The following is an 18,916-nucleotide window of genomic DNA, read 5'->3' as shown; positions in this document are numbered from 1 at the left end:
GATAGCTGATGTTTAAAGTTAGTGAGGAAAATATAAGTCTCCAGCTTCTGCGATTTTTGCAATTTGTTCCAGTCACTGGCAGCAGAGAAATGGAAGGAAAGGCGGCCAAAGGAGGTGTTGGCTTTGGGGATGACCAGTGAGATATACCTGCTGGAGCGCGTGCTACGGGTGGGTGTTGTTATCGTGACCAGTGAGCTGAGATAAGGCAGAGCTTTACCTAGCATAGGCTTATAGATGGTCTGGAGCCAGTGGGTCTGGCGACGAATATATAGCGAAGGCCAGCTGACTAGAGCATACAGGTCGCAGTGGTGGGTGGTATAAGGCGCTTTGGTAACAAAACGGATGGCACTGTGATAGACTACATCCAATTTGCTGAGTAGAGTAATGGAAGCTATTTTGTAGATGACATCGCCGAAGTCGAGGATCGGTAGGATAGTCAGTTTTACTAGGGTAAGTTTGGCGGCGTGAGTGAAGGAGGCTTTGTTGCGAAATAGAAAGCCGATTCTAAATTTGATTTTGGATTGGAGATGTTTGATATGAATCTGGATGGAGAGTTTACAATCTAGCCAGACACCTAGGTATTTGTAGTTGTCCACGTATTCTAGGTCAGAACCGTCCTGAGTAGTGATGCTAGTCAGGCGGGCAGGTGCTGGCAGCGAACGGTTGAAAAGCATGCATTTGGTTTTGCTAGCGTTTAAGAGCAGTTGGAGGCCACAGAAGGAGTGTTGTATGGCATTGAAGCTCGTTTGGAGGTTAGTTAACACAGTGTCAAAAGAAGGGCCAGATGTATACAGAATGGTGTCCTCTGCGTAGAGGTGGATCAGGGAATAACCCGCAGCAAGAGCGACATCGTTGATATATACAGAGAAAAGAGTCGCCCCGAGAATTGAACCCTGTGGTACCCCCACAGAGACTGCCAGATGTCCGGACAACAGGCCCTCCTCCGTCTGTGAAGTAGTTGGTGATCCAGGCGAGGCAGTCATTTGAGAAACCAAGGCTATTGAGTCTGCCGATAAGAATACGGTGATTGACAGAGTCGAAAGCCTTGGCCAGGTCGATGAAGACGGCTGCTCAGTACTGTCTTTTATCGATGGCGGTTATGATATCGTTTAGTACCTTGAGCATGGCTGAGATGCACCCATGACCAGCTCGGAAACCGGATTGCACAGCGGAGAAGTTACGGTGGGATTTGAAATGGACAGTGATATGTTGATTAACTTGGCTTTCAAAGAAAAGGCAGGGCAGCCTTTAGAAAGCCAGGGCAGGATGGATATAGGTCTATAACAGTTTGGGTCTAGAGTGTCACCCCCTTTGAAGAGGGGGGTGACCGCGGCAGCTTTCCAATCTTTAGGGATCTCGGACGATAGGAAAGAGAGGTTGAACAGACTGGTAATAAGGGTTGCAATAATGGCGGCGGATCATTTTAGAAAGAGAGGGTCCAGATTGTCTAGCCCAGCTGATTTGCACGGTTCCAGGTTTTGCAGCTCTTTCAGAACATCTGTGATCTGGATTTGGGTGAAGGAGAAGCTGGGGAGGCTCGGGCAAGTAGCTGCGGGGGGTGCGGAGCTGTTGGCCGGGGTTGGGGTAGCCAGGAGGAAAGCATGGCCATCCGTAGAGAAATGCTTATTGAAATTTTCGATTATCATGGATTTATCGGTGGTGACCGTGATGCCTCGCCTCAGTGCAGTGGGCAGCTGGGAGGAGGTGCAGAATGCAAATTTCTGTTTGAAAAAGCTCGCCTTTGCTTTCCTGACTGACTGTGTGTATTGGTTGCTTACTTCCCTGAACAGTTGCATATCGCGGGGACTATTCGATGCTATTGCAGTCCGCCACATGATGTTTTTGTGCTGATCAAGGGCAGTCAGGTCTGGAGTGAACCAAGGGCTATATCTGTTCTTAGTTATACATTTTTTGAATGGGGCATGCTTATTTAAGATGGTGAGGAAATTACTTTTAACGAACGACCAGGCATCCTCGACTGACGGGATGAGGTCAATATCCTTCCAGGATACCTGGGCCAGGTCGGTTAGAAAGGCCTGCTCGCAGAACTGTTTGACAGTGGACCCATAGCGGATGCAGGCAATGAAGCAGTGATCGCTGAGATCCTGATTGAAAACAGCAGAGGTGCATTTGGAGGGCAAGTTGGTCAGGATAATATCTATGAGGATCCCTCATGATGCCATCTATTTTGTGAAGTGCACCAGTCCCTCCTGCAGAAAAGCACCGCCACATCATGATGCTTCCACCCCCGTACTTCACGGTTGGGATGGTGTTCTTCGGCTTACAAGCATCCCCCTTTTTCCTCCAAACTTAATGATGGTCATTATGGCCAAACAGTTCGATTTTTGTTTCATCAGACCAGAGGACCTTTCTCCAAAAAAGTACAATCTTTGTCCCCATGTGCAGTTGCAAACCGTAGTCTGGCTTTTTGATGGCGGTTTTGGAGCAGTGGCTTCTTCCTTGCCGAGCGGCCTTTCAGGTTATGTCGATATAGGACTCGTTTTACTGTGGATATAGATACTTTTGTACCTGTTTCCTCCAGCATCTTCCCAAGGTGCTTTGCTGTTGTTCTGGGATTGATTTGCACTTTTCGCACCAAAGTACATTCATCTCTATGAAACAGAACGCGTCTCCTTCCTGAGCGGTTTGACAGCTGCGTGGTCCCATGGTGTTTATATTTGCATACTATTGTTTGTACAGATGAACGTGGTACCTTCAGGCGTTTGGAAATTGCTCCCAAGGATGAACCAGACTTGTAGAGGTCTACAATTATTTTTTCTGAGGTCTTGGCTGATTTCTTTAGATTTTCCCATGATGTCAAGGAAAGAGGCACTGAGTTTGAAGGTAGGCCTTGAAATACATCCACAGGTACACCTCCAATTTACTCAAATGATGTCAATTAGCCTATCAGAAGCTTCTAAAGCCATGACATAATTTTCTGGAATTTTCCAAGCTGTTTAAAGGCACAGTCAACTTAGTGTTTGTAAACTTCTGACCCACTGGAATTGTGATACAGTGAATGATGAGTGAAATAATCATTGTTGGAAAAATTTCTTGTGTCATGCACAAAGTAGATGTCCTAACCGATTTGCCAAAACTATCATTTGTTAACAAGAAATTTGTGGAGTGGTTGAAAAACGAGTTTTAATGACTCCAACCTGTGTGTATGTTAACTTCCGACTTCAGCTGTATATATGTATGAGATTCGTATTGCGAGATATGTAAACATTCTTTAAGTGACATTATAAAAGTGACTAGTGTTCCATTTATTAAAGTGGCCGGTGATATCAAGTCTGTAGGTAGGCAGCTGCCTCTGTGTTAGTGATGGCTGTTTAACAGTCTGATGGCCTTGAGATAGAGGCTCTTTTTCATTCTCTCTGCCCAGCTTTGATGCATCTGTACTGAACTCGACTTCTGAATGGAAGCGGGGTGAACAGGCAGTGGCTCAGGTGGTTGTTGTCCTTGATTATCTTTTTTTCCTTACTGTGACATCGGGTGTTGTAGGTGTCCTGGAGGGCAGGTAGTTTGCCCCCGGTGATGCGCTGTGCGGTGGACGGTGCAGTTGCAGTGCCAGGTGGTGATACAGCCCGACAGGATGCTCTCAATTGTGCACCTATAAAAGGTAGTGAGGGTTTTCGGTGACAAGCCAATTTCTTTTAGCTTCCTGAGGTTGAAGAGGCTCTGTTGCGCCTTCTTCACCACATTGTCTGTGTGCGTGGACCATTTCAGTTTGTCGGTGAGATGTACACAGAGGAACTTAAAACGTTCCACTTTCTCCACTGCTGACCAGTCAATGTGGATAGGGGGGTGCTCCCTTTGCTGTTTCATGAAGTCCACGTTCATCTCTTTTGTTTTGCTGACATTGAGTGAGAGGTTCTTTTCCTGACACCACACTCTGAGGGCCCTCACCTCCTCCCTGTAGGCCGTCTCGTCATTGTTCGTAATCAAGCCTACCACTGTTGTGTCATCTGCACACTTGATGATTGAGTTGGAGGCGTGAATGGCCACGCAGTTGTGACTGAACAGGGAGTACAGGAGGGGTCTGAGAACGCACCCTTGTGGGGCCCCAGTGTTGAGGATCAGCGGAGTGGAGATATTGTTTCCTACCTTCAGCTCCTGGGGGCGGCCCGTCAGGAATTCCAGGACCCAGTTGCGCAGGGCGTGGTCAAGACCCAGGGACTCACTCTTAATGATGAGTTTGTAGGGTACTATGGTTTTGAATGCTGAGCTGTAGTCAATGAACAGCATTCTTACATAGCTATTCCTCTTGTCCAGATGGGACAGGGCAGTGTGCAGTGTGATGGCGATTGCATCGTCTGTGGACCTGTTTGACCGGTGACAGGTAGGGTGGAGATGATTTGATCCTTGACTAGTCTCTTAAAGCACTTCATGATGACAGAAGTGAGTGCTATGGGCGATAGTCATTTAGTTCAGTTACCTTGGCTTTCTTGGGAACAGAAACAATGGTGGCCATCTTGAAGCATGAGGGGAAAGCAGACTGAGATAGGGAAAGATTTAATATGTCCGTAAACACACCAGCCATCTGGTCTGCACATGCTCTGAGGACGCGGCTAGGGATGCCGTCTGGGCAGGCAGCCTTGCAAGGGTTAACACGTTTAAATGTTTTACTCACGTTGGAGAAGGAGAGCCCACAGTTTTTGATAGCGGGCCATGTCAGTGCCTCTGTATTGTCCTCAAAGTGTGCAAAGAAGTTCCATTTCTCTGGAAGCAAGACATCAATTTCCGAGACGGGGCTGGTTTTCTTTTTGTAATCCGTGGTTGACTGTAGACCCTGCAACATACGTCTCGTGTTTGAGCCGTTGAATTGCGGCTCCACTTTTTCTCTATACTGACACTTTGCTTGTTTGATTGCCTTACGGAGGGAATAACTACACTGTTTGTATTCGGCCATATTCCAAGTTGCCTTGCCATGATTAAATGCGGTGGTACGTGCTTTCAGTTTTTCGCGAATGCTGCCATCAATCCAAAGTTTCTGGTTAGGGTTTAACTAGCATGCGTGTGGGTCTGTGTGTTTATGTGCGTACGTGTGTGTGTGTGTGTGTGTGTGTGTGTGTGTGTGTGTGTGTGTGTGTGTGTGTGTGTGTGTGTGTGTGTGTGTGTGTGTGTGTGTGTGTGTGTGTGTGTGTGTGTATGTGCGTACGTGTGTGTGTGTGTGTGTGTGTGTGTGTGTGTGTGTGTGTGTGTGTGTGTGTGTGTGTGTGTGTGTGTGTGTGTGTGTGTGTGTGCCTGCCTGTGTGCCTGCCTGTGTGCTGATATGAGTGTATCAATGCCCGTGTCTTTAGTCTGTGTTTGCTGGTGCTTGTTAAACCCTGCATATAAATAGAGTCATATTGTACTAATGTCCTCTTGGAGCACTGGGGCATTCAACACTCATAACTCAATACACTGACACTGTCATTTTGCCCAGCCTGTCCCCATGTGTTTGTTTTTGTGTGTTAGTGTGTGTGTGTGTGTGTTGGTTTTTGTGTGTGTTGGTGTGTGTGTGTGTGTGTGGGGGGATTATATTTCTTTCCTGATGTATTGACTGCTGTGGGAAGATGGGGAATCCCAGGCAAGCACAGACAATAAAGGATTTTTCCCTCCCTCCCTTGCTCCTCTCTCGTTCTCGTTCTCTCTTTCACACACAGAAACACACACACCAACACACACGCACACATACACACACACACACACACACACACACACACACACACACACACACACACACACACACACACACACACACACACACACACACACACACACACACACACACACACACACACACACCTACACGTTCTGTGGGGCGGCGATGGATTTGTCCACGTCCGTTGGGAATGGAAGGAACATACATCTTACAAATAGAAATCTCTTGAGACAGAAGGGCTGCTCTTCTAGGACAGCCATATATGTAGCCGTATTCTCCATGAGTTCTCTGGCATACTGTCAATTAGTTTTACACTCTAGGCCCAAACTTCGGTTCTTTTTCCATGCTAGAACATAAAAAACAGGTACTAGAATTCAATTTTTTTTCTGTACTTCTGTCAAATATGTTTCATGTCGTTTACCGATTGAGAGAGGATAAAAGTCTGTCTATGAGCGCAGCCGATGTCCCGGTGCCTGCTCCACTTACCCACTGCTAGCTCTAGCCTGTCCTGGGGAACCACTGCACTCCCTGGGAGGCTGGGCTGAATCACCACTTAGCTGTTTCAGAAGTTAACACACTTGATTAATGCAACACGGCATTTAGAAATGTTGCAACTGTTACTGTTCACAAAGCAATGTCCATTACAGGCTAGAACACTTTACATTGCAAGAAGGTAACGGAAGCTTGCAACTTTGTAGGCAAATGTTCCTTGCTAGCTTACAGCTGAAGCTAACATCAATTCACTACCCTAGTACCTTATTTGAGCTAATATGCAAACAATAACACAAAATATTCCTTATTTCAAAGCTGATTGTGACCAAAAATATTATTCATTCACTTCGTCTCCCCTGCCTCACGTCTCTCCCAGTCAAGATCATTTGCTTGAGTCTTGAACTGACTGTGTGTGTGAATGATGTAATGGTTGTTGAAGAGAGAGAGCACACTTTTATAAAAAAAGAGATTGCTTCATCTATGCAAACAAATAAAATGTTTATCAGTACCATAAAATAAGTGCCAAATGGAAGGGAAACATATTGTTTTTCATCTGTAGCCCCATGAAATCAGCCAAAAACCAGCTCAATATCTCAATGCATGCACACACTCCTATTGAATATGCATCCACCTGTATTGTGAATAGGCCGAGGCTACATCTTGATTTACCCAGTTTATCAATAGAGATTAACCATTTAAATCAATTATTACCATTATGTTGTTATGTAGTTAGATTGGTAAAAAAAAAAAGTTTGTATGATTGTATAATTGATTCATTAATGCATACATTTTAAAATATATATTTTTCAAATGTAATGATATTGAACCTAAAATATCTGTCTGAATCAAGAGCCGTTCTGTGACTTAGGCTAACACACCTTCTTTTTTTGGTATGGTCTCGTTTTGGTATCGTTTTCGCATCATGTATCGTGATGGTATCGAGTATCAAATCAAATTTTATTGGTCGCATACACATATTTAGCAGAAGTTTTGCCGGTGTAGCTAATTGCTTGTGTTCCTACAGTAGCTCCAACAGTGCAGTAATATCTAACGATACACAACAATACACACATCTGAAAGAATGGAATTAAGAAATATAGGACAAGCAATATTAAGAAATATTAGGACAAGCAACGTTGTAGTATAAATGTTTGTATATATATATATACTACATGCTTTTCTTTAAAAACAAGGACATTTCTAAGTGACCCCAAACTTTTGAACGGTAGTGTATGTATACAGTTGAAGTCGGATGTTTATATACACCTTAGCCAAATACATTTAAACTCAGTTTTTCACAATAACTGACATTTTATCCTGGTAAAAATTAGGATCATCACTTTATTTTAGGAATGTCAAATGTCAGAATAATAGTAGAGAGTGATGTATTTCAGCTTTTATTTATTTCATCACATTCCCAGTGGGTCAGAAGTTTACATACACTCAATTAGAATTTGGTAGCATTGCCTTTAAATTGTTTAACTTGGGGCAAACGTTTCGGGTAGCCTTCCACAAGCTTCCCATAATAAGTTGGGTGAATTTTGGCCCATTCCTCCTGACAGAGCTGGTGTAACTGAGTCAGGTTTGTAGGCCTCCTTGCTCACGCACGCTTTTTCAGTTCTTTTTCAATAGGATTGAGGTCAGGGCTTTGTGATGGCCACTCCAATACCTTGACTTTGTTGTCCTTAAGCCATTTTGCAACAACTTTGGAAGTATGCTTGTGGTCATTGTCCATTTGGAAGACCCATTTGCGACCAAGCTTTAACTTCCTGACTGATGTCTTTAGATGTTGCTTCAATATATCACATAATTTTCCTTTCCTCATGATGGCATCTATTAAGTGCACCAGTCCCTCCTGCAGCAAAGCACCCCCACAACATGATGCTGCCACCCCCGTGCTTCACGTTTGGGATGGTGTTCTTCGGCTTGCAAGCCTAACCCTTTTTCCTCCAAACATAACGATGGTCATTATGGCCAAACAGTTATGTTTTTGTTTCATCAGACCAGAGGAGATTTCTCCAAAAAGTACGATCTTTGTCCCCATGTGCAGATGCAAACCGTAGTCTGGCTTTTTTATGGCTGTTTTGGAGCAGTGGCTTCTTCCTTGCTGAGCGGCCTTTCAGGTTATGTTGATATAGCACTCGTTTTACTGTGGATATAGATACTTTTGTACCTGTTTCCTCCAGCATCTTCACAAGGTCCTTTGCTGTTGTTCTGGGATTGATTTGCACTTTTCGCACCAAAGTACGTTCATCTCTAGGAGACAGAATGCGTCTCCTTCCTGAGCGGTATGACGGCTGCGTGGTCCCATGGTGTTTATATTTGTGTACTATTGTTTGTACAGATGAACGTGGTACCTTCAGGCGTTTGGAAATTGCTCCAAAGGATGAAACAGACTTGTGGAGGTCTACAATTTTTTTCTGAGGTCTTGGCTGATTTCTTTTGATTTTCCCATAATGTCAATTAAAGAGGCACTGAGTTTGAAGGTAGGCCTTGAAATACATCCACAGGTACACCTCCATTGACTCAAATGATGTCAATTAGCCTATCAGAAGCTTCTAAAGCCATGACATTTTTTGGAATTTTCCAAGCTGTGTAAAGGCACAGTCAACTTAGTGTATGTAAACTTCTGACCCACTGGAATTGTGATACGGTGAATTATAAGTGAAATAATCTGTCTGTAAACAACTGTTGGAAAAATGACTTGTGTCACGCACAAAGTAGATGTCCTAACCGACTTGCCAAAACTATAGTTTGTTAACAAGAAATTTGTGGAGTGGTTGAAAAACGAGTTTTAATGACTCCAATCTTAAGTGTATGTAAACTTCCGACTTCAACTGTATATACATTTCCTTGTTTTTGAAAGTAAAGCACGTTTTTTTGTCCATTAAAATAACATCAAATTGATCAGAAATACAGTGTAGATATTGTTAATGTTGTAAATGACTATTGTAGCTGGAAACGACAGATTTTTAAGTAATATTTTTTTAATGGAGCATAGGGCGTACAGAGGCCCATTATCAGCAACCATTTCTCCTGTGTTCCAATGGCATGATGTGTTAGCTAATACAAGTTTATCATTTTAAAAGGCTAATTGAGAGTCCTCAAGTCCTCAACTGCCAGCTCCCAGATTGCAATTCCTATGAATTCCACTAGATGTCAACAGTCTTTGTTCAAGGTTTCAGGCTTGTAACTTGAATATATATGAGTTTTAGTTCAATGACACCAGCTAGGAAATCTGTGTTTGAGCACGTGATGAAGAGGACGCGCACCTGCTAATATTGCTTTCCTATTGGACATACTTATTTCTGTATGAAATAGTATAGTTCATTTACATTTTAGGGTACCTGAGGAATAAATAGAAATGTATCCTGACTTGTTGAAACAAAGTTTAGGTGTAGATTTTCGGATTCCTTTCTCTGCATGTTGAACGAGCGGATTAGTCAAATCAATGGCGCCAACTAAATTAACTTTTTGGGATATAAAGAAGTATTTTATCTTTATTTCGTTTTATTTTTATTTCACCTTTATTTAACCAGGTAGGCTAGTTGAGAACAAGTTCTCATTTGCAACTGCGACCTGGCCAAGATAAAGCAAAGCAGTTCAACACATACAACAACACAGAGTTACACATGGAATAAACAAACATACAATCAATAATACAGTAGAAAAATCTATATACAGCATGTGCAAATGAGGTAGGATAAGAGAGGTAAGGCAATACATAGGCCATGGTGGCGAAGTAATTACGATATAGCAATTAAACACTGGAATGGTAGAATGTGCAGACGATGAATGTGCAAGTAGAAATACTGGAGTGCAAAGGAGCAAGATAAATAAATAAATAAATACAGTATGGGGATGAGGTAGATTGGATGGGCTATTTACAGATGAGCTATGCACAGGTGCAGTGATCTGTGAGCTGCTCTGACAGCTGGTGCTTAAAGCTAGTGAGGGAGGTAAGAGTCTCCAGCTTTAGTGATTTTTGCAGTTCGTTCCAGTAATGGCAGCAGAGAACTGGAAGGAGAGGAGGCCAAAGGTAGAATTGGCTTTGGGGGTGACCAGTGAGATATACCTGCTGGAGCGCGTGCTACAGGTGGGTGCTGCTATGGTGACCAGTGAGCTGAGATAAGGCGGGGCTTTACCTAGCAGTGACCTGTAGATGACCTGGAGCCAGTGGGTTTGGCGACGAGTATGAAGCGAGGGCCAGCCAACGAGAGCGTACAGGTCGCAGTGGTGGGTAGTATATGGGGCTCTGGTAACAAAACGGACGGCACTGTGATAGACTGCATCCAATTTGTTGAGTAGAGTGTTGGAGGCTATTTTGTAAATGACATCGCCGAAGTCAAGGATCGGTAGGATGGTCAGTTTTACAAGGTATGTTTGGCAGTATGAGTGAAGGATGCTTTGTTACGAAATAGGAAGACAATTCTAGATTTAATTTTGGATTGGAGATGTTTAATGTGAGTCTGGAAGGAGAGTTTATAGTCTAACCAGACACCTAGGTATTTGTAGTTGTCCACATATTCTAAGTCAGAACCGTCCAGAGTAGTGATGCTGGACTGGCGGGTAGTGATCGGTTGAAGAGCATGCATTTAGTTTTACTTGCATTTAGGAGCAGTTGGAGGCCACAGAAGGAGAGTTGTATGGCATTGAATCTCCTCTGGAGGTTAGTTAACACAGTGTCCAAAGAAGGGCCAGAGGTATACAGAATGGTGTCGTCTGCATAGAGGTGGATCAAAGAATCACCAGCAGCAAGAGCGACATCATTGATGTAAACAGAGAAGAGAGTCGGCCCGAGAATTGAACCCTGTGGCACCCCCATAGAGACTGCCAGAGGTCCGGACAACAGGCCCTCCGATTTGACACAATGAACTCTGTCTGAGAAGTAGTTGGTGAACCAGGCGAGGCAGTCATTTGAGAAACCAAGGCTGTTGAGTCTGCCAATAAGAATGTTGTGATTGACAGAGTCGAAAGCCTTAGCCAGGTCGATAAAGACGGCTGCACAGTAATGTCTCTTGTCGATGGCGGTTATGATATCGTTTAGGACCTTGAGCGTGGCTGAGGTGCACCCATGACCAGCTCTGAAACCAGATTTCATAGCGGAGAAGGTACGGTGGGATTCGAAATGGTCGGTAATCTGTTTGTTAACTTGGCTTTCGAAGACCTTAGAAAGGCAGGGTAGAATAGATATAGGTCTGTAGCAGTTTGGGTCTAGAGTGTCTCCCCCTTTGAAGAGGGGGATGACCGTGGCAGCTTTCCAATCTATGGGAATCTCAGACGATACAAAAGAGAGGTTGAACAGGCTAGTAATTGGCGTTGCAACAGTTTCGGTAGATCATTTTAGAAAGAGAGGGTCCAGATTGTCTAACCCGGCAGATTTGTAGGGGTCCAGATTTTGCAGCTCTTTCAGAACATCAGCTATCTGGATTTGGGTGAAGGAGAAGTGGGGGAGGTTTGGGCGAGTTGCTGTGGGGGGTGGAGGGCTGTTGATTGGGGTAGGGGTAGCCAGGTGGAAAGCATGGCCAGCCGTAGAAAACTGCTTATTGAAATTCTCAATTATAGTGGATTTATCGGTGGTGACAGTGTTAACTAGCCTCAGTGCAGTGGGCAGCTGGGAGGAGGTGCTCTTATTCTCCATGGACTTTACAGTGTCCCAGAACTTTTTGGAGTTTGTGCTACAGGATGCAAATTTCTGCTTGCCTAGCTTTCTTAACTGCCTGTGTATATTTGTTCTTAACTACCCTGAAAAGTTGCATATCACGGGGGCTGTTCGATGCTTATGCAGAACGCCACAGGATGTTTTTGTGCTGGTCAAGGGCAGTCAGGTCTGGACAGAACCAAGAGCTATATCTGTTCCTGGTTCCATTTTTTTTGAATGGGGCATGCTTATTTAAGATGGTGAGGAAGGCACTTTTAAAGAACGTGTTTTAGTGTTTAGGGAGCGTTTGACAGTGATGAGGGGTGGTCGTTTGACCGCGGACCCATTACGGATGCAGGTAATGAGGCAGTAATCACTTAGATCTTGGTTGAAAACAGCAGAAGTGTATTTGGAGGTCAAGTTGGTTAGGATGATATCTATGAGGGTGCCCGTGTTCACGGATTTGCGGTTGTACCTGTTGGGTTCATTGATAATTTGTGTGAGATTGAGGGCATCAGGCTTAGATTGTAGGATGGCCGGGGTGTTAAGCATGTCACAGTTTAGGTCACCTAGCAGCACGAGCTCTGAAGTGAGATGGGGGGCCATCAGTTCACATATGGTGTCCAGGGCACAGCTGGGGGCAGAGGGTGGTCTATAGCAACCGGCAACGGTGAGAGACTTGTTTCTGGAAAGATGAATTTTTAAAAGTAGAATTTCGAATTGTTTGGGTACAGACCTGGATAGTAAAACAGAACTCTGCAGATTATCTCTGCAGTAGATTACAACACCGCCCCCTTTGGCAGTTCTGTCTTATCGGAAAATGTTATAGTTAGGGATGGAAATTTCTGGGTTTTTGGTGGACTTCCTAAGCCAGGCTTCAGACACGGCTAGGACATCCGGGTTGGCAGAGTGTGCTAAAGCAGTGAATAAAACAAACTTAGGGAGGGGGCTTCTAATGTTAACATGCATGAGAGCACCTGGGGAGTAGGAGTGGAGCTAGGGACTGCAGGGCCTGGATCAGGACTGGTCGTCTAGTGCGTTCAGAGCAGAGAGTAAAAGGAGCAGGTTTCTGGGCGTGAGAGAATAGATTCAAGAGAAATGTACAGACAGAGGTATGGTAGGATGTGAGTACATTGGAGGTAAACCTAGGCATTGAGTAATGATGAGAGAGATATTGTCTCTAGAGACGTTTAAACCAGGTGATGTCACCGCATATATGGGAGGTGGAACTAAATGGTAGGTTAAGGCATATTGAGCAGGGCTAGAGGCTCTACAGTGAAATAAGACAATAATTACTAACCAGGACAGTAATGGACAAGGCATATTGATATTAGGGAGAGGCATGCGTAGCCGGGTGATCAATAGGGGTCCAGTGAGTGGTTGGGATGGCTGGAGACACGGCGATTCAGACAGCTAGCAGGCCGGGGCTAGCAAGCTAGCAGACCGGGGCTAGCAAGCTAGCAGAAGGGCCTTAGAGGGATGTCTCGACGGAGGAAAGTCTGTTTTAGCCTCTGCGTGCGGTGACGTCGATAGACCAGTCGTGATGGATTAGTAGGGTTCCGAGTAGCAGAGGGGTCAAAGTCCAATTGGCAAAATAGGTATTGTGGCCCAAGAAGTTGGCCGATGGATCTATACAGCTAACAGTCCAATATGCTCTAGACAGCTAGCGAGCCGCGGCTAGCAGCTAGCGCGAGGCCATCATCCTGGAGTCGCCTCTTCACTGTTGACGTTGAGACTGGTGTTTTGCAGGTACTATTTAATGAAGCTGCCAGTTGAGGACTTGTGAGGCGTCTGTTTCTCAAACTAGAAACTAATGTACTTGTCCTCTTGTTCAGTTGTGCACCGGGGCCTCCCACTCCTCTTTCTATTCTGGTTAGAGACAGTTTGCGCTGTTCTGTGAAGGGAGTAGGACACAGCGTTGTAGGAGATCTTCAGTTTCTTGGCAATTTCTCACATAGAATAGCCGTCATTTCTCAGAGCATGAATAGACTGACGAGTTTCAGAAGAAAGGTCTTTGCTTCTGTCCATTTTGAGCCTGTAATCGAACCCACAAATGCTGATGCTCCAGATACTCAACTAATCTAAAGAAGGAGAGTTTTATTGCTTCTTTAACCAGGACAACAGTTTTCAGCTGCACTAACATAATTGCAAAAGGGTTTTCTAATGATCAATTAGCCTTTTAAAATGATAAACTTGGATTAGCTAACACAACGTGCCATTGGAACACAGGAGTGATGGTTGCTGATAATGGGTCTCTGTAGGCCTATGTAGATATTCCATTAAAAAATGTGCAGTTTTAATGGACAAAAAATTTGCTTTTCTTTCAAAAACAAGAACATTTCTAAGTGACCCCAAACTTTTGAACAATAGTGTATGTACAGTATATATATATTTGTGTGATGGGATGTATAGACATTCTGGACAGTATGTGGATAGAATATGTAGTATATCTGAAGAATACGTAGGATGGAATAGAATATGTATGTACACCTGAGTGGTGCAGCGGTCTAAGGCACTGCATCTCAGTGCTAGAGTCGTCACTACATACCCTGGTTCAATTCCAGGCTGTTTCACAACCGGCTGTGATTGGGAGTCCCATAGGGTGGCGCACAATTGGCCCAGCGTCGTCTGGGTTAGGGTTTGGCTGTGGTAGGCCGTCATTGTAAATAAGAATTTGTTCTTAACTGACTTGCCTAGTTAAATAAAGGTTAAATAAATATATATGCAGCAACACAGTATATACATTTTAAATGGGTATATCAGTATGTTGACATTATTAAAGTGACCAGCCTTTAAGGTACCGGGTGGTTGCCGGCTAGTGACTATGTTCATGGCAGGATACTGGGTGGATGCAGGCTAGTGATGGCTATTTAACAGTCTGATGGCCTTAAGATAGTATTGGTATAGAAGTCAAAATTCTGGTATCATGACAACAATACTGTAAATACAGACCCACTGCATGGTGTACACAAACACACTGTGCACTCCACAGCTCACTACTGTGGACTGGTGTTCAGTAATGGCTCTGCCGTGTGTGTGTGTGTGTGTGAGAACACTGTGTCTCTGTTTGTATAAATGGCTGAGGTGGGTTTTGTGTGTCTAATGGAAAGATAATGTGTTTGAATTGGGGACTTCACAATGGAAGACGTCTCCGGGGGCTTATTTAATGTGTTTTTGTGAATATAAAGTAGCTGTTATTCAACTAAGATACACACATTAAATTGCAAGAAAAACATGTTCACACACACACACCACAAACACACACAGGCGCACACACACAATCGCACACGCACACACACACACACACACACACACACGCACGATCGCACACACACACACACACACACACACACACACACACACACACACACACACACACACACACACACACACACACACACACACACACACACACACACACACACACACACACACACACACACACACACACACACAGAGAGACATACACACACATACACTCACACGCACATACACACATACACATCAACCACCTACACACACACTCATAACTGACTCTCATGGAACCATGTTGTCTAACATTCCTTCAACAATCTGCTACGTGTAGACAACAGCAGGATCAATACAACCTGGCTTTGCTCTTCAGGAATAATAAGTCAAGTCAGAGCAGACAAGCTAGTACATTGTCTTCTGATGGTCTCCAGGATCTACAGGCCCAAGTCAGACATAAACAAGGAGACACTTGCACACTCTGACAGACGGTTTCCTAGAATAGCAGCCCTTCTCTTTCTCAAGCTCTTTCTTTTAGTTAGATGTAGTGTTCCTTCCATTCCTGATGGAAGTGGACAAATTCATCTGCGGTGTGTTTGCATGCATGTGATCTTGCACACACATGTGTGTGTGTGTGTGTTGACCTGGCCTTAGTTCAACCGTGAATATTGTTGTAGCTGGGATAAATACTGGACATTTAGCATAAAGGAATTGGTGGTTGAGTTATAGCTAGGAGTTTGTGAGAGAATGAATCAGGAAGAATGAGAGGAATGGATGCCTGGAATGCGTCCCAAATGGCACCCTACTCCCTGTGTGTAGTGCACTACTTTTGACCAGAGCTGTATGGGTTTCCCTATGGGCCCTGGTCAAAACTAGTGCACTACATAGGGAATAGGGTGCCATTTGGGACACCATCCCGGTGTAGTCCACAGTAAGATGAACCACTACTGGAGTCAACATGGCACAGGGAGGCAAACCACTTCCTCTTCACACCATTATCTACCTCCATACAGCCATTTACCTACCACTGTGATGGCTCAATGCATCAAATATATATTAGCCTCCCAATGAATTTAGACCAGTAGGTGGCCAATATGTCCTAGATATGCTGTTTACAAGTAAAGTACACAGACTGAAGCACAACCATGCATTCCCACAGACACACGCACACAAACACACACCCAACACAATGACCACATGGTTCTAAAAGCCTTTTTCGCCTGCCTAGCTATCACTGTAGTACACTGTAGTGTTTCCTGTAGCTAACTCTCATTACTTCCTGTTTATGTGTCTATTCTGGTTCACTTGACAGGTCACCACAGCGTTAACTGCATTATCCATTTCATCACATCACACTGTAGCGTACTCACCACCCTCCATGGCTGGGCCTTCTGTGGTTACTAACCCACTAACCCTCTGGAGTTCCCCTCTCGCCTAGACGGCCGGTCAGCCTTCTGCTGCAGCCCTCCTACCTTCCTCCCTGGAGCCATGCAGCCCCTCTGCTTAACTCTTCACTTTAAGGTCTCTTCTCTCTACCTTAATCTCGGTCTCTCTCTTTTTCACTCTCTCTCTCTCTCCCTCTCCCTCTTGCTCTCTCTCTCTCTCTCTCTCCCTCTTGCTCTCTCTCTCTCTCTCACTCCCTCTTTCTCTCTCTCTCTCTCTCTCTCTCTCTCTCTCTCTCTCTCTCTCTCTCTCTCTCTCTCTCTCTCTCTCTCTCTCTCTCACACTCTCCCTCTTGCTCTCTCTCTCTCTCCCTCTTGCTCTCTCTCTCTCTCTCTCTCTCTCTCACTCTCCCTCTTTCTCTTTCTCTCTCTCTCCCTCTTTTTTTATTTCTCGCTCGCTCTCTCTCTCGCTCTGTCTCTCTCTCTCTCTCTCTCCCTCTTTCTCCCTCTCTCACTCTCCCTCTTTCTCTCTCTCTCTCTCTCTCTCTCTTTCTCTCTTTTTCTCCCTCTCTTTGCTCATACACACATGGGGCTACTATGAGACACACAGTATGCATTACCTCCTAAACAAATAGGGATATTTCTGTACCCTACTGTGTCTGCCCCATGCTGCATTCAGCAGTAACAGCTGCATGTTTTCCCCCAGTGTCCCTAAAATACCACTAAGTCAACATTAGCTCATTAGCTTAGCTTTAGCTAAGAAACAAACGCAGCTTACTGCCTCCTCGGCTTAATATCGAGTGCTTGAGACTCGACGGGAACCAAGGAGCAATTTTCATTTCTGGAATTTACAGTATATTCTAATTTTTTAATTGACAATTACAAATAGTTTCTGCTGGGGGGATACAGAGACTAAATTAAGGGAGAAATAACTGAAGTCTGTCCATATCTCAGTAGGGGTGCAGGGTCCACTGGAGATGGTCCACGGGCGGGATGCTTCCAGACTGATCTGGAATCAGTTAGAAATTGTCTGCGTCCCAAATGGCACCATATTCCATATGTAGTGCACTACTTTTGACCAGGGCAATAGGAATAGGGTGCCATTTGGGAGACAGGTAGACAACAGGGATATTGTTGTGAGCAGAACAGTGCAATTAGACCTTACTGTGTCTCTGGCTGGACAACACCAACTAGTATCCCCTCTAACTCACTGTGTGGTCTTTTTCCTCTCAAGGTTTCTTCCACTGTCTACTGCCTCTCCTCGGCCTCTTAATGGTGTAGGCCCTGAAAGCTGTTAGTAAGCAACTAAGAATTGATGAATGTGTAAAGAAAGCACTATAAAAATAAGACCTGATATGAGGATGACTCATTCCGTCCTTCTCTCTCTCTCTCTCTCTCTCTCTCTCTCTCTCTCTCTCTCTCTCTCTCTCTCTCTCTCTCTCTCTCTCTCACACTCTGTCTCTCTCTCTCCCTCTCTCTGTCTTTGTCTTTCTCTCAGGTGAGGAATGACTTGACCAATGAGCTGGAGAAGGCAGACATCCAGATTGCTGACACCGAGAGCTTCTCCAACGACCCCTGTGTCAATGTCAAGAAGCTCAAGGTGAGTGATCCACAGAACAGGTTACTGTACTGTCCAATAGGGCCGGGACGATACCAGTATTGCGATACATGTTAGTATCGTGTTAGGAAAACAGCCCTAATGTTGGAAACAAACATTATTGAATTATTTTCCAAGCTGTAGTGCACAATATTTTACATACAGCAGGTTTTTAAAGAAACAAAGAGTTTGCTGCGTGTTTTCATTTTTGAAAATGTACTGAAAAGTACCTACCTTACTGGCAGAAGTATTTACTGTAATCATTATACAACATTACTGCAGAGATGCTTACTGTAATGGCTATACAACAGTACTGCAGAGATAGGCCTTGATATTACTTGATATTAATGTAGTAACACCGGTTAGTTTTTTAACCTTCCTGTATTCACTGGAGTAAATGAACTGTAGGTCACATATAGCATCAGATCTATTATATAGCCTAACATGGGTTTGTTTCCTCATCACTTGCAGTATATTTTACAGAACCAATACCAGCAGTATTTTAACAGGGCCAAGGCCAGCAGGATATTTTACAGTACTAAGACCAGCAGTATATTTTACAGGAACAAGACCAGTAGTATATTTTACAGGAACAAGACCAGCAGTATATTTTACAGGACCAAGGCCAGCAGTATATTTTACAGGACCAAGACCAGCAGTATATTTAACAGGACCAAGACTAGCAGTATATTTAACAGGACCAAGACCAGCAGTATATTTAACAGGACCAAGACCAGCAGTATATTTAACAGGACCAAGACCAGCAGTATATTTAACAGTACCAACACCAGCAGTATATTTAACAGGACCAAGACCAGCAGTATATTTAACAGGACCAGGACCAGCAGTATATTTAACAGGACCAAGACCAGCAGTATATTTAACAGGACCAGGACCAGCAGTATATT

At 44.3% G+C, this 18,916-nt stretch overlaps 1 protein-coding gene across 1 annotated transcript in view; it reads left to right on the top strand.

Annotated features, from left to right (window-relative positions):
• Positions 1-18,916, top strand: part of LOC120036483 (gamma-aminobutyric acid type B receptor subunit 2-like) — a 251,318-nt gene that overhangs the window by 187,148 nt on the left and 45,254 nt on the right. The window contains exon 4 of the mRNA XM_038982922.1: positions 17,910-18,011. Within this exon, the coding sequence (XP_038838850.1) occupies positions 17,910-18,011 (102 nt within the window). The remainder of the gene's footprint in view (positions 1-17,909; positions 18,012-18,916) is intronic.

The sequence above is a fragment of the Salvelinus namaycush genome, unplaced genomic scaffold (genome assembly GCF_016432855.1).
Source record: "Salvelinus namaycush isolate Seneca unplaced genomic scaffold, SaNama_1.0 Scaffold135, whole genome shotgun sequence".
Taxonomy (NCBI): domain Eukaryota; kingdom Metazoa; phylum Chordata; class Actinopteri; order Salmoniformes; family Salmonidae; genus Salvelinus; species Salvelinus namaycush.
Note: the sequence above shows the minus strand (reverse complement) of the source record. Positions and strands in the feature narration are given on the sequence as shown.